Here is a 26,834-nt window from a genome sequence, read left to right as displayed (position 1 = left end):
AGTGTGGACTGGGCAGAAAAGAGTTGCTGCAAAGCCTAGAGTTTTTGGTGCCCACTGAGGAGCATACAGCTAGAGACAAATGGATGTTTTATTAACAAAAATAAAGACATGCTGGACAGGTGGCAAGAATGAGGGCTGCAGACCCAGTGGAAACCTCCCGAAAAAGCTGTGGTGTCAGTCTACAGGCTGAGATGAGCAGGTGCCAGGGAGGACCCAGGGCCTAGACCTCCAGCCAGTGGGGGCAGCAGGGCGATGAGGGGCGTCTCACACTCCCCCAACAGCACGTCCCTGCGCAGCCCCGCGCCCCTGTCTAGCACCTTGGCCCTTAGACTACGGGCGGCTAGATCCGGCGGGCGCAGCCCTTCGAAGAAGAAGTCTTCGTTGAAGATTGGGTTACAGCTGCTCTGCACCACCCGGCTCCGCTGAGCTCCGGGCCTAACGCGCGGCTGCAACCGCAGCACCACGCAGCAGCCGCCGCCGCCGCTCCCTGGGCGAGTCCGCGGCCGAGGCAGCCCCTCGGCGCTCACCAGGCGCAGCCGCAGCCGCCCGGGCCCCGCCTGGTACTCGGTGGACAGGCGCAGCTGCCCGCCGCGGGGCCCCAGGCGCAGCACGCTGTCCTTGGTCGGCCGCAGCTGGCAGCAGAGGAAGTCCAGGTGGAAGAGCGGCGGCGCGCTGCGTGGCGCGTACGGACTCGTGTCCGCCGAGCTGGCCTCTTCGGGGGACAGGGACTGCGGCCTAGGCGTGCGCGGGGAACCGCAGGGCGAGGAGTCCGGCGACGAGGCTGTGTCGCTGTCTGGGGCCCGGCAGAGGCGGAGGTCGGGGGCCGAGACGTGCAGGCGTGACTGCGCCGGGGGCAGGCCCGCAGCCAGGCCGCGCGGCCGGTGGAACAAGGACTCGCGGCGGCGCGTGTGCGGGCTCTCAGGCAGGAAGGCCCAGCCCTCGCGGCCTGCCAGGTGCGGCAGAGAGCAGGCCACCGGGAGGTTCCGGCCGCTCGGGTAGCGGTCCACCCTGGCCTCGGCGCCGCTTGGGTCCTGGAGCCGAGGTGGTATGAAGAACTGCGGGATGCGGTCCGGGGTGAGGACGTTAGGGTTGCAGCGCAAGGGCGAGCCCGGGGCCTGGCGCTTGGGGACCAGGCTGGCGTGCGCCTGCAGCGCCCGGGCCTCTGCGGTCCGCACTCTATAACCGGCTTTCTCCAAGAGCCACATGCAGTGGGTGGGGGTAATGCAACACCGAGGCAGAGAAGGTCCAAGTCCAGTCTCCCGGTTGGGAGCCCTGGCCAGAGGTGCGCTGAGAGAACAGAAGAGGATGCGAAGGTCGGTGGTAGTGCTGAGAGCGAACACTTGGCCTTCTGCCTCCGTGGCCTTCTCCCCACACTCATGGGACACAAGGCTGGTATTTATAAGCAGGTAAAAGAAAGGATGAAGTCTGGAAACTGGAGAAATGAAGCCCGGGACCGGACAGTAAGATAGTCAGATGGAGAGTCTGGAGAAGGCTCAGTGGTTAAGAGGATTTCTTGGCCCTGCAGAGGCTATGCCTCCCAGCACCTAATGGTGATTCACACTCATTCACAACTCCAGTTCCAAAGGATCCAATACCCTCTTCTGCAGGCACCAGACATGCACATGGTGCAATACATACATACATACATACATACATACATACATACATACATACATACAGGCAAAACACCCATACATCTTAGAAATAAATTTAAAAACGATTTTCAGGAGGTCTTGTATAGCCAAGTATTTAGATTTCCTATTGCTAAGGAAGTTCCACCCACTTCAGGGTTAGAGGGAGTAACACCCCTATAACCCAAAGATTTGTAGTCACAACCACAGACCCAGATATCAATTCTGCACATATATACGCTAGCTCCGTATGGTCACCACGGCCCTAGGTAGACTGGCTCTCGTGTCCTGCACCAAAATCTGGTCAGGGGCCCGGGAAGCTCCTTCCCTGTGCAGGCAGGCGGCTGATGTGCCAGCTTCTCTGAATTGACTTATCCTTGGGTGCAAGCCCCACCTAACTCTTGTCTCCTCCCCAAATCACAGTCCACCTTCTTAAATTGCTCCTGAATAAGACTCACTTCTGCTCCTGGCAGCTTGGAACACACCTGATTGCTGACCGTGGACATGCGGGGACAGGGCTAGTCCAAGGAGATTCCCCTCTTTCGATGAGGCACAGAACCCCTCTCCCCTCCTTTTTACCCTTAGTTTCTCAGCCAGGTCACATCGCGAGGCTGTAAGGTGGAGCTGGGCAGTCGAGCGGTTCCTCCTACTGTCCACTCTTTTTCCTGAAGAAACCTTAGAGCACAAAGGCACTATTGATTCTCCGCCACCCCCAGTGCAGGCCCAGGAAGGCTTCTTTGCAGCGAGCTCAGTGCACCCCTGCATGAAATCAGCATGAACAATGGAAGTACCAATAGTCTGCCAGGGACTCCTAGCCCTTGCCTGGCTCAGTAATGCACCCAGAGTTTAGACCTTACCTGTGGGCAGGTGCTAGATAACAGCGTTTGGCTTCTGGCTGTAAGGTGCGCAGAACCGCAGCTTTCTTCCTAGCTTGCTCCCCTAGCCCAGTCTTTCGGGGAGGAGCTGGCAGGGGCCTCTAGTGCCTACGTCTGACTTCTTTTCCTGGATAAACACGGTCTGTCCCTCTGGCCTTCAACAAGGCTTTTTTAACTCCTTCCTCCAGTCAGAGCCAGGTTTCCAGCAGCCGCCTGCTGGACCTGATCACATGCTGCTAAGGTTGGGTGGGCGGCAGAGAACAGACACTATTATCAATGGCTAGTGGCTAGCTGTTGTCCCCCATCCTCCCCACTCCCACCCCAAGGTAAAGCCCTTAGCCGTATCCACACACAGCATATCTTCTGCAAGACTTCCCTATTGGGATCCTGGTTTGGCCCCTAGTTCCAGGCTCTGGAGCCATCCCAGGAACTCCTCAGCATCATGGTTTTCAATGACTAGTTCCCTGAATTATATCCAACCTTCCCTCCCCCCTAGAAATGGGACCTAGGTTCAGGATTTCTGGATATAAAGACACTAAGGACAGCTGGTTCCAATAGTGAGGACCAGCTAACTTATATCCTCTGTCTTTGGCAGGCTCTAGAAATGATAATTGGCCACTGGGCAGATGAGATTATTAATTTTACTGGCACACCCGCCACTGGTATTCCTCAAAGACAGATGCTCAGCAGGGGCTATTTCTCCTTGTTTTCTTCCCTCATTGACAACTTTTCTCTCTATTGGAAATGCCTCCTGTTCCTATTTCACAGTACCCCACCCTTTTCCTTTATGACATTGGTTAGTTTCTCTGTTTATATATTTTTTTTAATTTTTCTTGTATGCTAGAGTAAGTAGCTTGAAATTCTCTATCTAGTCCAGGCTAACCTATCTGATCCAGCACCCCAAGGGCAGGAACTACAGGTATAAACTATTATGTGATTATTATTTTTTTAATGTCTGCTCCTTCTTAGGATGTAAATGTCATAGGGACAGGGCTTAGCACAAGTCAGGTATTCAGCCAGGATTTTAAAAATACATTATTGATGTGTATGATTACTTAGTCTGCATGTAGGTTTGTGTATGCCTGGCATCCTCAGAAGCCAGAAGAGGGCGCTGGAGCTAGAGTTACAGACATGAACCACAACATGGCTACTGGAAATGGAATCTGGATTCCCTGGAAGAGCTCTTAACTGATGAGTCGTCTCTCCAGCTCCTCAATTGGGATTTTTAAGGCACAAATGAATGCTATTAAGCAGAATTATACGTAAAACAATTGCCCATCTGTTCACTGAAAATCTAAATTGCACCAGTTGTAGCGATGAGCACACAGACTGCGGAGCTAAAGAGAGTCAAAAACATGCCTGCGCAAGCACAGCCCTGAGACAGACTGTGGAATGCAGGATCATGAAATAAACCAGGAAAGCAGGGATTATTCTGTTTTCTGATGGCACTGGAGGATTTGGTTCTTTTGTTGCCCTTATACCTCCAACCTTGCATTCCTCCCTGACTGGTTTTCAGGGGAGGGTTGGTATTAGAAGGGCTGGAAGGCCTGGCTAGCTTTGAGACTTGTCACAGGCAATTTCCTTTCCACATCTGGTTACTTAAGAAAGCAATGTACCCAGCTCTCAGTTGTTGTGAGGGCTAGATGATGAGATAACACGTGGGCGTTTGTTAGGCTGACTCCTGCTGTGAGAAAACAGAAAACACGACTTAATATGGAGTAAGTAATAAGGACATTAGAAAAGATTTATTTTCATGTGAAGAGATGTCTTGTCTGCATGTATGCTTATGTACAGCATGGCTGCAGTGCCGGAGGAAGCTGGAGGAGGGCATTGGGTCATCTGGAACTGAAGTTACAAGCAGTTGTCACCCACTATGTGGACGCCAGCTCTTCTGCAAGAACAGCAGATGCTCCAAACTGTTGAGCCCTCCCTCTTGCCCTGCTAAGGACAGGTTTGACTTGTACAATAAATTCAAAAGTAAAGTAGGATTTGGGAAATCTTGATCCATCCATCCATTCACCTGTAGTTACTGAGTATCTGCTATGGGCTCTGTCCAAGAGTCTGGGAAGATAGCAACAAGAAAACAACCCCCCTGGCTAGATGTAGATTATACTTTCTAGGGGCAGGGCAGACAATGAGGACATATGCATTGCTTAGGGAGTGATGAGTCTTGTCTCCTGTGTAAGAGAGTCTGGTGTCTGTGGCGGGGAGGATGGAGGGGTAAGGGTACTTACGGAGAGAGAAGAGGACTGCTGAAATAATGTAGCATGAGATCATTGGTGCATGAACCAGAGCTACAGTCACCTGTGTCTGATGTATTCTGAAGAGAATTTCCAGATAACTTCATTCCCACCCAAAAATTTTTGATCTGAGCATCTGAAAGAATGGAGTTACCATTTTATGAAAAGGGGGAAATAACAAGTCTTCAGTTTCATATCTATTAAGTTTAAGGCCCTTTAATGTTGGACATCTAAATGGGGATGTGGAGTTGACATTTGGATATGAATCTGGTGCCCAGTGGAGAAACCCAGACTACGTCAGAGACACCAGGAAGAATGAGGATGGAATTTAGAGTCATGAATCTTAGTCAAATGCCAACTAAGAGGACCCAAGAACTGTGTCCTCCCACATTGGATCCTGAGGGAGGAGGTATGTGCTGGGCTGGATGCTGAGGTGAAACGAAGGTGGGGGTAACCAGCACATAGAAGTTACTGGCGACTTTGCCAAGAGTAGTTTTGGAAGAGTGGTGGGGCAAACGCCTCAACAGAGTGGGTTTAAAAAAGACGGATGGCTGGGCAGTGGTGGTGCACACCCTTTATCCCAGCACTCAGGAGGCAGACAGAGGCAGGCAAATCTCTGAGCTTGAGGCCAGCCTGGTCTACAGAGTGAGTTCCAGAACTGTTAGAACTACATAGAGAAATCCTGTCTCCAAAAACAAACAAAGGAAACGAAGGAAAGAAAGATGGGTGAGGGACTGGAGAGATGGCTCAGGGTTTAGAGTATGTACTGCTCTTCTAGAATTTGATTCCCAGCACCCATAGTCAGGTGACTCACAACTGGCTATAACTGGTTCTGGGGGGTTTGATGCTTCTAGCCTCCATGGACACCCACACTAACAGAGTAGCAATTCTAGGCTCTGTTGTGTCTGTTTGATTATTATCTTAGGTTTAATTCAGGATTCCTAAAGCAACCGAAAAATCATTATTTCTGAGAGTATACACACATGATTAATATAAACTAAATCTTTTTTTTTTTAAAGATGAAAGAAAGCAAAGCCAATTTTGTTCAAGAGAGTTGGCCAAAAGGGGAAGGAGAAAAGGGATCATGGCCAGGAAGGAAAAGAGAACCAAGAGAGAAATTGTTGTTTTGAGATAGGCTGTCCTTGGATTGTTTTAAAATCTCTATGTAAAGGGGGTTGGGGATTTAGCTCAGTGGTAGAGCGCTTGCCTAGGAAGCGCAAGGCCCTGGGTTCGGTCCCCAGCTCCGAAAAAAAAAAAAAAAAAAAAGAACCAAAAAAAAAATCTCTATGTAGTGGAAGGTGACCTTGAACTCTTGATCTTTCTGCCTTCACCTCTTGATTGCTGGCATTACAGATATGCACTATCACACCCAATATTAGAGCAATCAGGATTGAACCTACGGTCTTACATGTGTTAGGTAACTACCCCATCAACTGAAGCACATACTCAGTTCTAGTGTGTGTGTGTGTGTGTGTGTGTGTGTGTGTGTGTGTGTGTGTCTGTCTGTCTGTCTCTCTCTCTCTCTCTCTCTCTCTCTCTCTTTCTCATCTATCTATCTTGGTCTTTCAAGACAGGGTTCCTCTGTGTAGTAGCCCTGGCTGTCCTGGAACTCACTCTATAGATCAGCCTGGTCTCAAATTCAGAGATCCACCTGCCGCTGCTGAGATCAGGCATGTGCCACCACTGCCCGGTTTGTGTGTTTTAAAGATTTCATTTTTACTATTTATTTGTGTGCCTGGGAGTTGGGGAGAATGCCTGTGGAGATCAAGAGAGGACATCCAATCCCCTGGAACCAGAGTAACAGGCAGTTGTGAGCTACTTGATGTGGGTGCTGGGATTCAAACTTGGATCCTTTGTAAGAGCAGCAAGTACTCTTAACCAAGCACCTTCTTTCTAGCCTTCTGTTACAGATTTTTATGTATGTATGTGTGGTGGTGGTGGTAGTGGGTGTTTTTTCTTTGAGACAGGCTTTCCTTTATGTAGTTCCAGATATCTTAGAACTCCCTATGTAGTCCAGGTTGGCCTTGAACTCAGAGATCCGTTTGCTTCTGCTTCCAGAGTGCAATGATTAAAGGCACGAGAGCTCTTTGTTGAGCGCTCTCTCTCTCTCTCTCTCTCTCTCTCTCTCTCTCTCTCTCTCTCTCTCAAGATAGGATCTCACATAGTCTAGGCTGGCCTTGAACTTATTACATAGCAGAGACTGTCCGAGACTGTCCTTGTACTCCTGATCTTTCTGCCTCTGCCTCCAAAGTGCAAGTGTTACAGATGTGTGCTACCACACCCATCTCAGGAGAGTTTTAACTGAGCCAAACAATCGCATGTTTGTATGCTGATATGAAAAGTCCAACAGAAAAAGGTAAGAGTTGAGTTTAAGAATGTAGTGTTAGAATTTAGCTGCTGTTTAGGCCACAAATCCTCTGCAATAGCCTTCCCCTTTGCAGAGATACCAGCTGGAGCCCTGCTGAGACATTGTGAATGCCAGCTAACAGACAGGTGCAGGGATCCTCACCCTGCAAGTGAGTTAACGTCCAAAGAGGTGTTGGTCATTCATTCTGCTCTCCACCCATGCCTTCTGCCTGGAGTCAGAGAACCTGGCTGCAGGCTCAGTAAAACCTCCCCCATCCTCAGAAAGGTATGGAAACACTCTCCTGCCATGGGGGCGGGGTCTGTGTCCCCTCAGAGACCCTGCCATGCTGTTTCTTCTCTGTCTATTCATGGTGTTGGTAACTTTTCTAATAAATTCCTTACTCCCCAGGACTCTGCCTCAGTGTCCTTCTTGAAGCACCCCCATCAGAAACCATTCAGTGAGCTGCTTCGCAGGTGAACACTCTTGGCACTGCTACCATTCCTGACAAGGTTTTAGTTCATTTCCATTGCTGTAGCAAAGAACCAGAGACTGGTTGGTTCATAGGGAATAATGGTTTTGGCTCATGTTTTTGGAGACTGGAAAATCCTAGAGTTTGGAGCTGGCCTCTGTGAGGGACTTGGGGAAAGTGGGCATGTGGAGAGGAAGGGGAGCATAAGGAATGACCTAACTGTAGTAATGAAAGGTAAAAGTTTTAAAGTTGTCCCCCTAGACACAAAGTTTAGAGCAGAAGAAGAAAGAAACACGTTAGGCTCCAGAATTGTATGTTCCAAGAAGCCTCTCCTAGGGCTATAGAATGGGTAATTACATTGGCCGGCTCAACAGCTTTCTCCCAGAAACTAGCTGACCATAAATCTTAGAAAACAATCTTGAGAAGCAGGAGACAGCTTCTCCTAGGAAACAATCTTGAAAAACAGAGAGTTTTTCCTTGTAATTTTTCACTGTTATTCTACACACTTTCCAATGACGCCATCCCTGCCCCCTCGGGTTGTGGTTTCTTCCTTTAAATACCTCTTCTCCCAGCCTCTCGGGGTCGAACTCCACTGCCCCTGCGTGGGATACGAGTCTCGACCCCAGTGTTGCTATCGATAAACCTCATGTGATTACAAGGACGGTCTTGTGTGAGTTCTTGGGGGGTCTCGTCATCCTGAGACTTGAGTGAGGGTCTCCCCACTCCGGGGGTCTTTCAGTAACCTGAATAAACTCACCTTGTGTAGCTCTTTCTGAACTCTGGCTGACTGGTCAACTACAGCTAGCTGTTCAGGCTCAAAACTCTCCACACTGATTCTCTCTGGCTTCAGCCTCTCAGCCTGTTCTGAATTGCCCTGCTTGGCTGCATCCTAACTTTGTTATCTTTGGGCTTCTCTCATTCTCTGGCTTCTTCTGTCTTCACGTGTGTCTAGCTTGTTCTCTCTCTCTCTCTCTCTCTCTCTCTCTCTCTCTCTGGAACCCGTCTCTGTATAACTGTCCTGGTAAAACTGCCTCCAATCTCTCTGCACTGCTTTCTCTTAAGTAGCTTCCCTTTCTTTTCTTGTGGGAGTTGGGCAGATCCTATTCTGACAAATCTTTCTCTGATTCATCACTTTGTCTGCCATTCAATTAGGCATTGATTTTAAACATGGGTGCTTCCTCCTACAAACTAACTTTATCTTCATTGTTTGGGATCAAAAGTGTGCATTAAGGGCTTGTCTGTTCTCCAGCCAGGGGGATTAAAGGTGTGTGCTAAGAGCTGAGCCTCACCACAACTAGAACAGTGGTTCCCCCTCCCCCCCAGTGAATCACACAATCTCAGGGGTCACAGTGTGATCAAATATCCTGAAACACAACTCACTCTCACAAGAACAAATTCATAAAAGAAAGGCATTGAATGCTCTTTGACAGATGGATAGCCCAGTGGTTAAAAGTGCCTGCTGCCAAGGCTGATGACCTGAGTTGGATCACTGGTTTAAGAATTTGAGTTGCAAACCCCAGAGCTCTCATCTTAAAGGGAATAAGAGATAGTTTATTCTAGAGCCATGTGCACCTGGGGAACACAGATTTGGTTTACTCCCCAAATTCCATGTTCCAACATGAAGGCCATGTCACAGAATTTTTATAGTTTTACAGAACAAAGGCTTTCATAAACCAAGGCTGAAAGGCTTTTTTTTTGGTGAAAGATTACCTCAATAATTGGGGCCAAGGAATGTTGCAAAACCACACCATAAAACAAACCTCATGAAAGATGTTTATTGGACAGTGCAAAAGGCTGCCTCTAGGTGGGGATGGAGAGAGAGAGAGAGAGAGAGAGAGAGAGAGAGAGAGAGAGAGAGAGAGAGAGAGAGAGAAAGAGAGAGAGAGAGAGAAAGGATGGTGTGGGACTTTTAAGAGAGATGGAGTACTGGAATAGGGGAAATGTGTTCTATCAATGACAGGTTGCAGTTGGGTGAAGATGGGGGAGTACCTAGTTCCAAAAGTTGGTCAGGGTTTGTCAGAGACACAGATTGAAGATGAGGACAGCTTTCCTATAGGCTCAGATGCTATCTGGTATTGTTCTTAGATTTTGGATTGATAGAAGCTGGTTGCCTGCTACATGAATAGATTCCAATCTTCCCACAGTACTGAAATTTTAGCTAGTCAGTCTCTGCAGACTCAGATTCCTTTTAGTTTGTTTTTTTTTTGTTGTTGTTTGTTTTTTGTTTTGTTTTGTTCTGTTTTTTCCAAGACTGGGTTTCTGAACTCTAGGTTGGCATTGAACCCAGAGAGCTGCCTGCCTCTGCCTCCTGAGTGCTAGGACTAAAGGCATATGCTACCACCACCCAGCTCTTCAGAAATTTTGAACACAGAGTTTAATAGCTGGGCATGGTATTTTATGCTTTTAATCCCAACAACCAGGAGGCAGAGTTCAAGGCCAGCCTGATCCAGAACAGCCAGAGCTACATGGAGAGACTTTGTCAGAAGAAGAGGAGGAGGAGGAAAAAGAGGAGAAGGGAGGAAGAAAGAAGAAAGAATTTGAGTAAATGGGACAAGATAAAGAACGAGAATTCAGGTCAATCTTAATGCTGAGACTAGATTTACTGGTCTAAGAGATAGTGTCCTGTCTGGACAGCCTACAGGGTTTGTAGTTGAGAATAGAGAGAAGGTGGTGCCTTTGCCAGACCCAGAAATTGCTTTTCTGGAAAAACTGCTTCCCTTGCTCCCTCTTGAGTGAGGATGGTTTTCCTCCTTCTCCCCTCCCTCCCCCACAAAACACCTACATAATGAGAGTCAGACTGCCTCTTTTTGCAACCTTTGGGTTCCAGGGTTGCTGGATACGTTCCAGAATTCCATGGATGCTATATTTTTTGGAACATCAGCCTGTTTTACAGCCCTGGTTTGGGGGACTTCTTTTACATGGTAGAAAGAAAGAGAACTGACTTCTGTAGCTTGTACGTATGTACACACGTGCACACACACACACACACACATGCACGCACACACACATGCTTACTCACACATGCACATGTACACACACACACAGTAATAATGTAATGAAAAAAAGGAAAACTCGGGGTTGGGGATTTAGCTCAGTGGTAGAGCGCTTGCCTAGAGAGCGCTTGCCTAGAGAGCGCAAGGCCCTGGGTTCGGTCCCCAGCTCCAAAAAAAAAAAAAAAAGAAAAAGAAAAAAAAAGAAAAAAGGAAAACTCACAGTGACCTAATCATCTCTTAAAGACCTCACCTCCCAGTCCAGTCAATGGCAATCAGATTTCAATGTGAACCATAGCAACTCCTCAGGTGTACCAACCTTGCTCTTGCTGAGGCCACTGCAGAACACTGAAAGGAGTGAGGCAGCCCTGATCACTGGGTCAAAGCCAGATGGGAGATTCAGAGCAGCGCAGGTCATTGTTTCTAGGCAGGCAACTTCTAAGACTCCCTGTAAAACAAACAAACCCAAACCAAACAAACGAGCTGCTTTTGGGTATTGGTCCATGTCTCGAGGGCTCCACTCAGGCAGCATGAATTGGCTACTAATGCTTACCGGTGATAAACCACAGTTCTGGCTTAAAACCAGGACCTTTAATTACTGGCCCAGTTCTGCAGTCTCAGTTCCAGGAAGGCTCTTTCTTTAAAAGTTGGTATGAGGTGCTGACATCTTTCTGATTTCTTAGATGGCTAGATTTTGTGTGCAGTGGCTACTAACTTTGGTTTCTTGTGGCTCCTGACTCAGGCTGACTCAGGCAGCATATCCTCTGCTTCAAGGAGAGTAAATCGCCACTTATATCTGGATGGTTGTCTTAGTCATTGTTCTATAGCTGTGAAGAGACACCAAGGCCAAGGCAACTCTTACAAAAGAAAGTATTTAATTGGAGATTTGCTGTAACTTTTTTTTCAAATCCTATTTTCAATGATGGTTCTTAAATGCTTTCATCTCCCTTGTAGCCCACAACCCACCAGGGGTAGTGGAAAAGAAATGATATGGGGGGGTGGGGATGGGGGGGGGTGGAGTGGACAGTTTTAGAAAGGTTTTTTTTGGAGCAACTTCCATTTGTGTTGTCTGGAAATCAGCATTTCAGCTCCCAGGTTAGCAGGCAGCTTTAGCTCTTGATCCACTCACAAACACCTCACAGATACACCAGCAATCCAGTTCAGTAGAGTCGGGTTAGCAGCAACCATTATACAACCTGGCAGAGACAACCGGGCTCAGCCTTGGCTTGAGTCAGCAGGAGGGACCAGCAAAAACACCAGAAGTTCTCTGCTGTGCCTCTCTCTGAGAAGTGAAGGTCAGCGAAGACTGGAGACCCACGAGCATGGCACAGCTAGCTGTACCAGCAAGCCAAGCTCTGCCTCCATCACTCTGTGGAGTCCTATGTATACCCTCCAAACACCACGTGTCCTCCACGTGCTGTACCTCAGCACAGGCATCCAATCAGCCAGAGTCCGAGTCCCAACACATGGAGCTCAACTATTCAATGCAAGATGGATCAATACATGCGTGTTCTTAGAAAAGAATTCTTCATCACATGTTCTTTCATGTGTTTGCTTTAGCAGAACATCCTCTCCCTTGTGTTTGCTTCAGTGAAACGTTCCATCATAAGTCTTTCACCTGTGTCCACTTCAGGAAAACACTTCTTCACGTGTTTGCCCCAGCAAAACAGCATCCAACTGACTCTCCAAAGAGCCTTTAAGTTTCCACTTCAGTTTTTTTTTTTTTTTATAGTTTTAGACGTTTAGTTCACTTAGTGGCATGAATAGTGCTGGAGCAGTAGCTGAGAGCTACATCCTGATCCACTGGCCAAGAGGGAGAACTGGGCCTAACCAATCCCAGAGACACATTCCCTCTAACAAGGCCAGGCCTACTCCAACAGGGCCACACCTCCCAATCCTTCTCAAATAGTGCCACACCCTAATGACTAAGCATTCAAATATATGAGTCTACGGGGGCCCATTCTTACTCAAACCACCACAGTGGTCTTCTTCTCAGTAGCTGCATTCCAGATGAATACTACCTGAAGGAATAGGTTTGCAAATGAGGAGGCAGCATCTCCTTCATTTCACCTAGATAGAGGGCTGCCAAATCAGCCCCTGGAGGCCTCCACTGATCAAAGTGTGACACTAATGAAGAGTCCTAACCCTGCTGATCTCTGTCCCTTTTGGAACTCCTGCATACTAGCTAGCCTTGCCAGGTCAGGCCTGGCTGTGAAGCTGTGCCCGAGAGGCTCCCAACTCTATAGATTTCCACAGTATGGCAAAGTGCCAGCTGCAACCCACCTATTTAATATGGAACTCAAACACAATGGTCTCTCTCCACCCCTTATTTATTTTTTAACTGCTTAAGAGGGGTGACATATATTCCCATTCTTCTGGGAGTGTTTGGATGAATAATGGACTCACCTTGACCATGAGTAGAGGAAAACCTGTTTTTCAATACACAATGGTTTAAACTCTGAGTTTAGCAGAACATTAAGGGTAACTGAAAGCTGGAAGAAGAAAGGAGAAAGAGTTTTAATAGAAGTGTGTGTGTGTGTGTGTGTGTGTGTGTGTGTGTGTGTGCGCGCGCGCGCGCGCGCGCGCGTGCGTGTACTGTTTCAGCTTTAGGGAGGCACTAGGCCAAAGCCCTTCAAACCCTGTCGAGCTATCCTTTGACCATCCCTTGAGATTGACTGCTTAGAAGCAGGTTCTTTGCTCAGATTGTACACGACTCCTCGTTACAGCTACAAGGGGTTTCATTCTCTCTAACCTCCCAGTCTAAGCCCCAGCTCCTGGAACCCCAGTTTAAGTTTGAAACCAAATCCTTCACTTGTAAGTGTACGATTTCAGCACAGATCCTCCTACTCCTTTCAAACAGAGGCAGAGGCCACTACTATCTGCTTACTCATGAAAGCCATCGCTTTTTCTCTTTAAAGTTAAAATACAATTTCATCATCCCCTCTTCTCTCGTTCTCTATCCTCCCTCCATTTTTTATCTTTTAAACTTTTTAATTACTGTTTTTTTTGTTTGTTTAATTTTATGCGTATGGGTGTTTTGCCTGAGTGTATGTCTGTGCACCACTTTCATGCCTGGTGCCCATGAAGGCCAGAAGAGGACGTCAGATCTCTGGACCTGGAGATAAATGTACTTGTGAGCTGCTCATCTGGGCTCTCTGGAAAAGCAGTCAGTGCTTTTACCATCGAGATATCTCTCCAGTTCCCTTTATCTTTTTAAGCAAAACAAAGCTGGAATTTTTTTACAAACTTTTAAACACAGATTTAAGTATAAATATCAAGGGAGTGAGAGAGTTAGAAGGGCAGTACGCAACTAAAATGCAGATGCAGGCTGCTGAAGAGAGAGAGCTGTCCAGCTTCCCCTCCTCCTCGCCCCCACCCCCCCTTCTCTGGGTGCTTTGATACTGTGTAGTTCTTGGTTTCTTGGAACTCATTCTGTAGACCAGGCTACCTTGAACTCAGAGATCTGCTTGCCTCTGCCTCTCAAATACTAGATTTCAAGTCCTGTGTTATCATGCTGACTTCTCCTTCTTCTTTAATGTAAGTTAGACCATGCTTTCAAAACAAAACAAAACAAACAAAAAACAACTCTTAGGTTTGGGAGTATTTGAATAACTTCAAGGAGGATTCTCTCTGCTTTTACCTAGCCACTGGAAGCCAGCACACAGTATGACTGCTTTTACCTAGCCACTGGAAGCCAGCACACAGTATGACTTTGGCAGTCATGCACTGAATATGGCAGAACCTTTTTTGTCAGCCAAGAATGACTGACTCCTGGACCCCACTGTCTGGAATGAGAAACACCGTCTGTAGAAGACATGGGTGAGACTCCAGAGATTAAGCTCGTTTGACCTTACCATATCTCCTAAGAAAAGTCTTTGTGATATGGTCATTTGAGACTTTCTTAATTTTAACCTTTTTCCTCTCCTCTTGCAGCCTGCCCTGTGGAGACCCCTTTCTTCCCCAGGCTCTAAGGAGATTCAGACTTCTTCCAATGCCCATTACCCCCTCTATGCTGTTCTCTTGCAGAGCAAGCATTTTCTCTCTAGACACATGCACCAGCCACATAACCTCCCTTCTTCCTTTATCACTGCCTTTGCATAGCTTTTCTGCCACCACCCCCCGGGCGGTGCTGGCTGGCTCTCCCATTTGCTCTCACACGGACGGGTTCATGCTACTCTAGGTACTGTTTTTCACTAGAGTGGGGTACTCAGCATGGCCATATCATGCACTTGGTGAGCTGGGTTTCCTGAGGCCACAGAGGCTTTCCCAATCCTCCTTCCCAGCCTTTTTTCCCATCTGAGGCCACGCCTCTCACATCACAGAGGAAGCTGATGTGCTCTGATGTGTGTTCCCTCAATCCTTTGACACTCTTTGTCCCCATTTCCTGACTTTGTTCTCAGTCACTCTGATGCTGTCCGATGACTCCTGTCTCCATCTGTGTTCTTCATCTGACTCAAAGATCAATTTTGAACCAATTTATAAGTACTGTCAAAATTCTTTCCTTAAGGAACAGTAACAACAAAATTCCCAGAAAGAAAAATATATATATTCATCTCCTCGTTCTCTTTTCATTTCCTATTATCTAGATTTTGTCTCCTTCCTTAGTGACATGCTCTGAAGCCTCCCATTATTCCTAGTATCCGTCTTCCTCACCTTCACTTCTCTGCCTCTTTAGGAGGTCCTTGGTCTTCCACCCACTTTCATGTGGGCCCAGGGCCTCCTTTCTCCCATCTGCTCCCTTCGACATCACTCCTTCCTCCTGCTTCCCCTGAACTTTCACTGACATCACTTCCAGGGACCCTCCCCCACTCCATGTTCCAGCACCCAGGCTCTTGATGGTACTTCCTACAGGGTGGGAGTTCCCTGAGCACTTCACACCCAGTGTGGAGGCCCTTAAGTGCACCCTTGACCTTTGCTTCATGCCTCTCTTCTCCATCCCAGGAATGCCACTTGGGACCTGCAAGCCAGACAGCACCCTTCACAGATGCACTCTGTGAACTGGTCTAAGTCGGAATTTACTGTATTCCCCAAAGCTCTCATACCAGTGAGTGTGACCCATGCAGCCCCTAGTTTCCAGTTCAGAGACCTGAAGGGGCCTTCCAGCTAATGCTCTGTCCTTAGCCTTCTTGACTTTTTCCTGCCCCCAGTGCCGTCTTCACACAAGTGCTTTACTACTGAGCTTCCCCCTCCCTGTTGTTCTGGGACAAAGCTTCACTATACAGCATAAGAAGGCTGGGAACTCAGGATCCTCCTGTTTCACCCTCCCTAATGCTGGGATTTCAGCCGTGTGTCACCACACTACTTAACTCTTGAGTTTAACTCCGTTTCGGCAAAGCTTCCTTCTGACTGTCACTGGTTCAGGGAGTTAAACAGACCTGGCCCCCTTTCTCCAGCACACACTGTTCTGCTGACAGGAACCAAGGATGGACGGGAAGATCTTGATTTGGTGCTCTGTGTGCCTTCAGTGTGTCTCTAGGCCAGTAACTCTGATTTGCATCGCCTGGTTCAGTGTCTGGCACTTGGCAGGAGCTCTGTAAGTCTCCTCTGTTGGTGCTGATGGGAGGACATTGGAAGATTAAAAATGTCAACTAAAAAAGTTTAAAACATGAATTTATTTTATGTATATGGGTGTTTGGTTTGCATGTAAGGCACCACCGTATGCATGCCTGGTAGTCCATGGAGCCCAAGAGAGGGTTTTGGATTCCTTTGGACAGGAGTTACAAGATGGCTGTGAACCACCATGTTGGTACTGGGAATCAAATGGCAGCCAGTGTTCTTAACTGCTGAGCTATCTCTGGCCTGTGGACGATTTTGATTCCAACTATAAAAGGCTCTTGTCTGCCCCCTGATTCCTGGGGACCCTTTGTTATGTGGCTGTTGAGTCATCAAGGTCAAGGCAGAGTCACTGCTCCCCGGACTGTTCTTCTTCCAGTTGTAGCTGAAGGAAAACACCTGTAAGGAAGGAGTGAGCTGAGTGCCAGGACGGGAAGGCGGAGTTTGCCCAGGACGGGGAGCTGGAGTTGCCCGGAGTGGAGTGCAACACTGTTGCAGATCAGTCATCACCCGAGACTGTCCTGCAGCGGTGCAGGTTGGGTAATCCTCACTAGGAAAATTCTAGTTTTCTTCTCTTTCTCTTCATCCATGTCTCTAGCAAGTACACATTCCCACTCCTAAAAGTACTAGACTCCAGCTTAGGACTTGATCTTTAACCCTCTGCTTCCCTCCCTGTTGTGGGTTGGGTAGTGGCAGGCAGGCCCAGACTGAGGCTGCAGATTTCTTTACCAGAGGACTTGGCATACACTGTCTGCTTGTCTCTGCTCTGGGCGATACAGGACATGTAGAGCTTCTGATCTTCAATCTTTTCTACCTGAAGGTCCAGGACAGCCAGAGAGCCCACGGGGATCAAGCTGGAAGAGGTGGCGGTTGAGTTCATTTCCCCACCTGCTCCCACACAGGTCTCTATCCTTGACTCACCTCACCCTGCCTCCAGGACTCAGAAGCAGCCCCAGGTTCAGGGCTATGTGTTGGCTTCTGGTACGGCAGAGGTTGTATTCTGGGCTGGGTCTAGGGATATGCTTGGCTGGGAAAGAAGGGAGACAGGCGGGATCTTCACACTCAACTTGCAAAGCTGACTTAATCTCATGATAAAAACAGAACCCAGACATCGGCCCTGGTGTGAGGGCCTGCACTTACTTTTTGAACTTGATGTTGAAACTTAGTGTGAACAGTCCTTCTCCAGCCAGATAGGCAGTCTTAGAGTATGTCTCATCCATCAAGGCTGCCAGTGACCCTCCATGGGCAAACCTGGGGATCAGGATGGGGAGTAAGACTAGGGTTAGGGCTGCTGGGCGTCCTCTCCATACTGTTCCAAACCCCTCAAGCATTTTTCTTCCCGAGTTCCCCAAAGGCGGCTCTTCCATCCCAGGCAGCCAAACAGGAACGGACACGGAGATATGTCCTGTGGGCCTCAGAAGGTCAAACATAACTAACTTCCCTCCTTTTTGCTTCAGCATGTGTTAACAGCTGACACAATTATTTTATCAATAGGATTTTTTCCCTTACAAAATTAATGGAGGATATCTTCCTGACTTGTCACCTAGTTGCTGGCTGCAGCTGTCACATTTTAGAAGGTTGCAAGGAGTGGGAAACACCTGGACTTTTCGACTTAGTCCTTCATTGTTTGTAGGGACAGGATCTGTATCTGAAGTCTAGGCTAGCCTTGAACTCACAACAATCCTATCTCAGCCTCCTGAGTTCTGAGACTGTAGTTGTAAGCCACCAAGGACTTGATTAAGTCTTTGAAACAAGAGCTTGGGCCATCTCACCCTACCAGTCACTCAGTCAATGTTGGACTCACAGCTTCAAGGTCCAGCAAGGAAGGCTCCTGAAAACCACTGCTTGGAAAAACCTAAGAGATCACTTCAGTGTGATGCCACAGATGTTTGCTTTACTACAAGTATATAAAACCTTCATTATCATTTATGCAAACTGTCCTTTATGACACACCTTTGTCACTAGTGATTAGGCTAGGAGAAAGTATTGGGGCACCACCCTAAGTTAATATTCAAATGACATAAAACAGCCCTGGGGTTGGAAAGTAAATACAATTTGTCATAGACCCAGGCCAGCCACTCTTGCTGATCTGCCAAGGCTGCAGTGGGCCCTGGCACTCCCAGGCACCTCCCCACTGCTCAGGTGACATTACACCACCTGGCTGGATTCCTAGTTCCTGAACAACTTACTGAGCTGTTCTGAGCCTTTGTTTTCTTGCCAGGTATTGTGAATAAAAAGAATCACTACCACACTGATTAAGTTCCCCAAATCTCACTGACACCTCTGGGCACTTGCCTCTATTACTGTGAAGAGAAAATGAGTTGATGCCCAAGAACCCAGACCTTCCCTTGTTTCTTATGTGTTCCCTGGCCAAACAAAGGATCTATAGGCAAAATGCTGATTCTGCAGAGCAGTTCTTAGCCAATGGGCAAATCCTTCTCATACTGGCCTGGGACCCAGTGGAGGTTGATCTCTTCTCTGTATTCTTAGTCCACTGAGTGCCTCATCTGCTCTGCCTTTTTTCTTTCTTTCTTTTTTCCCCCCAGTAGTGCCATATATCTTTGAATGAAACTCATCAACTCATCTAACTTTTGCTCTGTCTTCTTGGGTATTTCTTTTTTTAGAAAGAAAATATCCTTGACCTCCAACGACTTTTCGTTTTGGAACATTCTAAGGCTTCGATAAGGGAGTTCTCCATACATGCACAGTGGAGCCTGGACAAGCTAACTCAGGTTTTCCTCTCAGACCTGGCATTGAAAAGTTGAAACCTAATTCCTTGTACCCCATTTTAGGTCTCTTAGAGACTCCAGAACCAGGTAGGTGCTGGACCCGCCCTGTTGAGCCGAGCCTGGGAGGCATCCACCCCAGCCTGTGTGAAGCCTTACCCTGGTGCCCCCTCTAGGTAGGGGCCTGGCTGGAAAAGGCAGACTGACTTCTTCTCAGATGGGTGGAAAAAGATGACATACTCATAACCTTGCCCTTCCAGTTGGATGGATCTTGTAAAGAGGCGCCAGTCCTGTTTGTCTGGGGAGAGATCACAATTTGAAGCAGAGATACTTCAGGGCATGAGGACCTGTCAGGACATGTGAGTTTGAGTTTAGCAAGAGCGAGGAGAGAGAACCAGAAGACATCTAGGATTTGTTGTTAGGGAACCCTTGAAGGGGGGCAAAGCATGGTCCTTGTCTTTAGAGGGGCTGTGTCTTGGGAACAAACTCTAATAAAGTCCCCAGCTAGGGGTGAAGGCAAGATCAGGACTAGAGAAACATCCCACCAACTGAGCCATATCCTCATTCTGGAAATAACAATTTTTGTTTTTCAGGCTCTCATTCTAGTCAGATTTCAGCTGGATGTGCTCCCCTTCAGAGGGAAATAATGGGCTCAGACAGAAAGATCAGTGCAGACATGCTTCCCATACAAGGCTGGTTTGCAGGAGAGAGAGGTGTAGGTAGTGTAGAAGAACCTCCCGTCTGAGAACTGGACGGGAAGCACCTGAGTTTCCTTCTTGAATGTCTTAAATTTTTTTTGTAATAATTCTTGGAGAATCTCATACATGTGTTTTAATCATATTCACCCTCTCCCCTTTGGAGAAAATTCACTCTGTAGTCCTGGGTGGCTTTGCAGACTGTATTCATCTGCCTCTGCATTCTAAGTGCTGGAATTTGTGTGCTACCATGGCTAGCCTTCCTGAATGTCTTTGAACCAGAGGAAGGCAGCAGGCTGAACTGACTGAGGGTTTCAGGCACCCCAACCCCTGTGTGTAGGCATGAGTGTGGGGTCGGTGTGTGTATGTGGTCGGGGGAGGGTATGTGTATGTGGTGTGTGTGTGTGTGTGTGTGTGTGTGTGTGTGTGTGTGTGTGTGTGTGTAGAGGTGTGTGTTTTGGAGGGTGGATGTGTCTGTGTGTGCTCCTGGATCCTTTCAGACCTGGTCTTACCTGAGGCAGCTACCAGTCCAAATGGGAGCTTAAGGCCCCGGATATGATCTCTGTTGGACTTGAAGGAGGGTAGTTTAACCCAGCTGCCTGATTTAGTTTTCTCCAGAAATTCTTGGTACAGGCTCAGCATATCTGGACACCAGCTGGCATTCGGAAGGGCATAATCCTTCAAATCTGTCTTCTCTCCACAGAATCTTGCAACCTAGGCAAGAAAATTCAGGGTGAAATGATGACATCTTGGAAGGTTGGGTTGTTCTTGGGTAGGCAATGTCTGTTTCTGGGTTTGGGGCTTTCAGTCCTGTCTGCGGGGGTGTTAAGCTGAGGGAAAGACTCCATCTTCCTTGTAGGGGTTTGGGAACCTCTGTGGATGAGTGGGGTGTGAAAGACAAAGAAGTAGGGATATCCGGACGTAGATGGGACTAGCCATTCCAACAAGTGCAACATTGTTACTGTGGCTAGTTCCTTGAAATGAGAACTGCTACTATTAGACCCATTGTATAGGTGGGGAAATGGGAACTTGATTTAAAGTTGTTACACTTGGGAGAGAGATGGTTGAGTTAGTCACTGTTTTCCTAAGTGATAAGCCCACAGTTAGTGAGAGATATTTATTAGCCCCTCACTACAGTGGCTAGTTAGCTTATGGGCTTGTTTGGCAGCTCCTTTGAAATGCTTTCAGGCCCCAAGGAAGTGTAATATCATAGCCAGGGTCAGGGATAATGTTTATCTGACAGATGTCATGTACTAGTCACTTCTGTGGATAATAAGCAAGCTGACTGCCAAACCCACAGACAGGAGCTTCTGTCAGGGGATACTCTACTTATCGGTTGCAATGTGGACTCTACGAAATATTTACCAATGGCCACACAGGATCTGGACCAGCATTTGCTCTAGTACTTTTAATTCAGGATATGGCTTATGTAGTAACTACCCCAAAGCATTTTTCCTTTGCCAAACCAAACTGGTCCTTATCACCCCAGATATAAGGCAGGAAAAGAGGATTTAGGGTGCTCAAGCCCTAGGCCCTTAGAGAGGAAGGGAGCTCATCTGACTGTCTGGGAACTTACCAGGGAATCTGTGGAAGATCCAAACGCTGAGGCCAGGTGGAGTCTGGGCAGGGTCTGGGGGCTTCTGTAAAGAGCTTTGTGGTGGACAAGTCTTGCTACCCCCTGGAAACCTGTTCTCATCATGGCTGAGTGCCAGGATCCAGGCTTTGCTTGGATAAATAGTGGCTGACTCCAGAGGACAAGTGAGTGCCAGGCGCTCCTACACAGGCTTGCTTCTAGCAGAGAGCTCCGGCTGAAGAAGGGAAGACTGCAAGACTGGGCTGGGCTGCTCTAACACAAGTGCTTTTAGCTGGCTCCAGAGCCCTGCCCAGTGCTGGGGAGGGGTAGATGCTGCTTGAACATGAATGGGCAGGAGGATTGGCCTGTGCACAAAAAGCACTGCAGGGAGACCCAGAGATCAGCCCTGGGTTTCTGAGTACAGAAGTCAAGAACATTTCCAGAATGATCCGAGTGGTCTTGTGAGGACCTAGATCAGACTGCACAAGCCACAATCCCTTAGGCAGCCCCTGCCCACCTATAGATCCTGACAGGTCTGTGACTGTGACTCTAGCTCATAGACTCCTAGAAGCTCAGATTTCTCACCTGTGGGAATGAATGGGTTCCTGCACATTGAAAGGCTATGAATGACCACAAATCCTGTTTCCCCTCTCCCTTCCTTACAGGAAACCCACCAGAGATGACCATTCAGACACAGTTGATAGTTAATTGAACATGTTTATTCCAGCTGGCTGGGATGGCAGGCACTCAGGTATTTGGGGACTCAAGTGTAGCCCTGAGAATTTAGACCAAGGGGCTTTAAAGGCAAAACCCACATTCTGGTGTCTCTCTCAACATCTGCAGGGGAAGGTTTGCATAAGCGAGCAGTTTAACAGATGCTAAGAAAAGTTAGCAGGGGTGGAGGTTGGGGAGGTGAGAGGGGGTGGGCATCTTGATCTTGGGTTCCTAGACCAAAAAAAAAAAAAAAAAACCAAACAAACAACAACAACAACAACAACAACAACAAAAAAAACACCACACACCTAGAGTTGTGTGTTTTTTTGTGGAATTCTCAATCAAGGAGATAATAATCTTCTTAAACCTGAAGTGGCCTCAGCAAAGATACGAGCTGTAAGAATCTCTGCGGTCTTTCCCTGCACACAAGCCTAGACGCATGTGAAGCTCGTGTGATGTAAGAGACTAGGAGTTGGACAGACTCCCTGGTAGGCAGAGAGATGGGAAAGGACCCATGACTAAGTTCTAAAGGCAATGAATTTCCAGGATGGCTGGCTTCTTCCTCACCTTCCTGACCTGGGACAAAAAAAAAAAAAAAAAAAAAAAAAAAAAAAGCCTGGCAGCTTAAAAGAAAGGCCTTGTAGGTCTCTGTTTTCTACTAGCAAGGCTCCTGGTAATGGATCTTCTCAACAAGTTCAAGGCTGGTCAAGACAGTTACACAACAGCTGCGACTAATCAGCCATCTTATCTTTCTTCAAAGTAGCCACCCTAAGAGGAGGGAAACTCCTTAAGAGAGAAAGGAAGAAAACAGAGGCCCTCAAAGTATTTATTGTCTGCCTCAAGAAGCAACATGTGGCCCTGTGAACTACGGTAATAACTGATGTGGAAAGCCATGTTTGTGGATGCAGTCGTGGTGTGAATGTTATCGGGGCAACCAACTGCTTTCTGATCGGACCGAAGACCTGCTCCACTGGAGAAAACATAGGTCTGGCCAAGAACCCACTGTTGGGGAGCGTGTAGGACCCAGCGGTCTATTATTATTTTCTGAAAGTATGTCTGTACCCATAGATCAGTTCAGTCTCAGTCTTCACCAAGGTTCTTTGTGCAGTAGATGGTGGTTGACAAAGAGATCCTCAAATGTTTATAAAGTACGGCCCATGAATGTCTGTGGAGTGCTCAGCCACGAGTGGGTCTTCTATACCATGTCCACTTCCCACAAGGCCCAGGGACCATTGTGGAAGAGGGGGAGGGAAAGACTGGTAAAGCCAGAGGTCAGGGAGGACTGGAGAAAAACATAGCCTTCTGTACATTACAGCACCATGAACTCACAGTGGTTCCCCTTCTAAGCCCCACACAAGATTAAACCATCAACATTCCAGAATGGCTCATAAGTCCCCAGTCCTACTAAGGAACCACTGACAAGTGTGTATCCTCTCAGGGAGGGAGAGTCATTTTTCTTTAAAAGGGTGTGGCTTCTAGTAGGTTGACCATGCTCCAGTGTGTGACCTCTCACCCACATGTATATGGGTAACCAAAATTGGACTTGGTGGATTAGTATTTGTAAAAAGGAGAGAGTAGACAAAGTAGAGTAAGGGTGGATCTGAGAGGAGTTACAGGGAGGAATGGGGGAGAAAATGAGCAAAATATATTACATAGACCTACAAAATTATCAAAGAATTAATAAAATATTATATTAAAAAAAGGCAAAATATAGGAGGTTGGAGAGATGGTGTGGCAATTAAAGACCAAGTATGAGTCTTACAGAGGACTTGAGCTTGAGTCCCAGTTTCAGAGGATCTGACACCCCACACAGTATACACTCACACATCCAGATACACATTGCATAACTAAAGAAAAAAAAAAAAACCTTTTAAAGACAGTGTCTCACTCTGAAGACCATGCTGATGGCAATTTAGAGATCCACCTGTCTCTAACTCCCAACTCACAGGATTAAAGATGTACATCACCAACCAGGGCCAAAAATAAATCTTTAAAGCAGGCAAGCAAGCAAGCAGGCAGGCAGGCAGGCAGGCAGGCAGGCAGGCAGGCAGGCAGGCAGGCAGGCAGGCAGGCAGGCAGGCAAGCAAGCAAAGCAATAGTAAAATATGGTGACAAGACCATAGTGTTGACAAATACCCTTAGCCCCAGTATTCAGAGGCAGAGGCAAGTGGATCTCTATTGAATTCTAGGCTAGACAGCCTGGTCTAATGCTCTAATTTGAAAGCTCTAGGAACTGTTTCAGAAACCAAAACAAAATCCAAAATAAAAACAAACATACAAAAATGACCCAAAGGAAAACAAACAAACAAGCCAACCAACCAACCAGCTTCCTTCCAGTCTATACCTTTACCTGCAATCACAGTTCTGTACCTGCCACTGCAGTTCCTCCTGGCTCCCACCCAGGACACCCAGGTAAGACACACATGCCCCGATCCTTGAGACTGCTGGGACCCCAGCAAGCTTAATAGATGTGGGCTCTGCCCCATCTTACTGGAGCTCCATCTTCCTTCCAGTCCTCACCTGTCTTAGTTAGGGTTTCCACTGCTGTGAAGAGACACCATGACCAAAGCAACTCTTATAAAGGAGAACATTTAATTGGGGCTGGCTTACAGGTTCAGAAATTCAGTCCATTATCACCAAGGTGGGAGCATGGCAGCGTCCAGGCAGGCATGACACTGAAGATGGAGTTGAGGGTTCTACAACTTGTTTTGAAGGGAACCAGGAGAAGACTGACTTCTAAAGCAGCTAGGAGGGTCTTAAAGTTCAGTCCTACAGTTACCCACTTCCTCCAGCAAGGCCATTCCTACTCCAGCAAGGCCACACCTCCTAATAGTGCCACTCCCTGGGTCAAACATATTTAAGCCACCACAGCACCTGTACCTACAATTGCAGGTCTGCACCCCACTGTACACCCACTGCTTTACATGCCTCCATTTTTCTTTCGCAGTCCCATCTCCTTTCCAGTCCAACCTTCTATTTGAAATCTTGGATGGGAATTCCATTCTCCAGCCCACAGCCCTGCCTGCCTTTTGGGAGGCCTGCTGCTGTCTGAGACAACTAGTTCCAGAGGCTTGCTACTCCCAGGGACTACCAGGCCAGCCCAAACCAGAGACTACTAGATGGTTAAGGACAAGCTCAAGAAGATAATCAACAGAAGCCAGTGCACCAGAGCACCATCAGAACCCGGCTTTCCTACTACAGCAAGCCCTGGATATCCTAACACACCTGACCATGTGTTACAACTATGACCTTAAATCTCATCTAACAAAGATGATAGAGACCTTTAAAGAGGATATAAACACACCCCTTAAAGAAATACAGGGAGATACAACCAACAGTGAAGAAAAGGAATAAAATGGTCCAAGATCTAAAAAAATGGAAACAGAAGCAACAAAGGAAACACAACTGGAGGCCACCCATTTCCTGCAAAGCTCTTAAAGAAATGTTTGACATCCTTAGTCATCAAGGTAATGAAATCAAAATAACCTTGAGATGCCATCTTACATTTCACCAATCAGAATGGCTAAGATAAAAAAAAAAATCCAAGTGATAGCACATGCTGGCAAGGATGTGGAGAAAGGGAAACACTCCTCCATTGATGGTGGGATTGCAAATTTGTAAATATACTCTGAAAATAATCTGGCATTTTCTCAGAAAATTGGAAACAGTTCTACCTGAAGACCCAGCTGTACTGCTCCTGCACATATACCCAAAAGACGCTCCATCAGATCATAAGGACACATGTTCCACTATGTTCATAGCAGCTTTATTTATAATAGAAACTAGAAACAATCCAGATGTCCCTCAACTGAAGAATGGATACAGAAAATGTGGTTCATTTACACAATAGAATACTATTCAGCTATTAAAAACAATGACATCATGGATTTTGCAGGCAAATGGATGGAACTAGAAAATATCATCCTGAGTGAGGTAGCCCAGACCCAAAAGGACATGTGTGGTCTGTACTCAGTTATAAGTGGATATTAGCCACAAAGTACAGGATGCTCATGATATACTCCACAGACCCAAAAAACGATAAACAAAAAGGAAGGCCCAAGCAAAGATGTTTGAATCTTACTTAGAAGGTATACTAAGATAGTCATAGGAGGCAGAGGGAGGGAGGGAAGTGGATGGGAGAGGGAGGGAGTGGAGTGTGTGTGGGGTTAGGATCAGGTGTAGGGAGAGACAGGAGAGAGGCCTAGAGGGTAGGAGAATGAATGGAGATCTGTAGTTCCCGGAGGTGAGGGATGTGGGGGAATCTGTAGGAAGTCCCAGAGACCAGGGATGGGGAGTCTTCTAGGAGTCAATGTAGACGGTCTTAGCTGAGATGCCTAACAGTGGGGATATGGAACCTGAAGAGGCCACCTCCTGTAGCCAGGCAGGACCTCTGGTGGAGGAATAAGGACACCAAGCCACCCACAAAACTTTTGACCTAAAATTTGTCCTGTCTAAAAGAAATACAAGGACAAAGATAAAGCAGAGCTTGAAGGAATGGCCAACCAATATCCGGCCCAACTTGAGACACATCCCATGGGTAAGCACCAATCCTTGACACTAATGATGATACTCTGTTATGTTTGCTGACAGGCGCCCAGCATAACTGTCCTCTGAGAGGCTCTACCCAGCAGCTGACAGATACCCACAGACAAACACTGGATGGAGGTTGGGGACTCTTATGGAAGAGTTGGGGGAGGGATTGAAGGCCCTGAAGGGGATAGGAACTCCACAAGAAGACCAACAGAGCCAACTAATCTGGACCCCTTGGTGCTCTCACAGACTGAGCCACTAATCAAAGAACATGCACAGGCTGGGCTGAGGCCTCCAGTACATACGTAACAGATGTGCAGTCTCCATGTGGGTCCCCCAACAACTGGTGCAGGGGGCTGTCCCTAACACTGGTGCCTGACTGTGGAATCCTTTCCCCAAGAAGGCTGCCTTGCCTGGCCTCAGTGGGAAAGGATGAGCCTAATGCTGCACAGACTTGAAGCGCCAGGGTAGGGGATACCTAGAGGGACCCC

The 26,834-nt window shown here is 47.5% G+C and overlaps 2 protein-coding genes across 5 annotated transcripts; both read right to left on the bottom strand.

Moving 5' to 3' along the window:
* Nucleotides 1-70: 70 nt before the first annotated feature.
* C2cd4d (C2 calcium-dependent domain containing 4D) lies at nucleotides 71-2,653 on the bottom strand. 4 transcript variants are annotated; one of them, XM_087613515.1, is made up of 3 exons: nucleotides 2,489-2,572; nucleotides 2,211-2,390; nucleotides 71-1,287 (listed from the first exon to the last, which is right to left on the bottom strand). In XM_087613515.1, the coding sequence occupies exon 3, from the start codon at nucleotides 1,203-1,205 to the stop codon at nucleotides 180-182; it is 1,026 nt and encodes a 341-aa protein (XP_087469641.1). In that variant the 5' UTR covers nucleotides 1,206-1,287; nucleotides 2,211-2,390; nucleotides 2,489-2,572; the 3' UTR covers nucleotides 71-179.
* A 13,492-nt stretch (nucleotides 2,654-16,145) lies between these two features.
* Nucleotides 16,146-21,369, bottom strand: Them5 (thioesterase superfamily member 5). The gene is made up of 6 exons (NM_001108558.1): nucleotides 21,103-21,369; nucleotides 20,039-20,240; nucleotides 18,991-19,129; nucleotides 17,246-17,356; nucleotides 16,835-16,959; nucleotides 16,146-16,504 (listed from the first exon to the last, which is right to left on the bottom strand). Exons 1-6 carry the CDS (start codon nucleotides 21,223-21,225, stop codon nucleotides 16,455-16,457), a joined length of 750 nt encoding a protein of 249 aa, NP_001102028.1. The 5' UTR covers nucleotides 21,226-21,369; the 3' UTR covers nucleotides 16,146-16,454.
* Between the last annotated feature and the right edge of the window lie 5,465 nt (nucleotides 21,370-26,834).

Source organism: Rattus norvegicus, chromosome 2 (genome assembly GCF_021556685.1).
Source record: "Rattus norvegicus strain SHRSP/BbbUtx chromosome 2, alternate assembly SHRSP_T2T, whole genome shotgun sequence".
Classification (NCBI taxonomy): domain Eukaryota; kingdom Metazoa; phylum Chordata; class Mammalia; order Rodentia; family Muridae; genus Rattus; species Rattus norvegicus.
Note: the sequence above shows the minus strand (reverse complement) of the source record. Positions and strands in the feature narration are given on the sequence as shown.

Excerpts from the sequence above, each read along its gene's own strand:
- C2cd4d (XM_087613512.1), bottom strand. The coding sequence starts at position 1,205 with ATGTGGCTCTTGGAGAAAGCCGGTTATAGAGTGCGGACCGCAGAGGCC.
- Them5 (NM_001108558.1), bottom strand. The coding sequence starts at position 21,225 with ATGATGAGAACAGGTTTCCAGGGGGTAGCAAGACTTGTCCACCACAAA. Across the intron at positions 19,130-20,038 it reads TGGACTGGTAGCTGCCTCAG|ACAAACAGGACTGGCGCCTC; the intron begins GTAAGACCAGGT and ends ATCTCTCCCCAG. Across the intron at positions 17,357-18,990 it reads TACCTAGAGGGGGCACCAGG|GTTTGCCCATGGAGGGTCAC; the intron begins GTAAGGCTTCAC and ends CCTGATCCCCAG.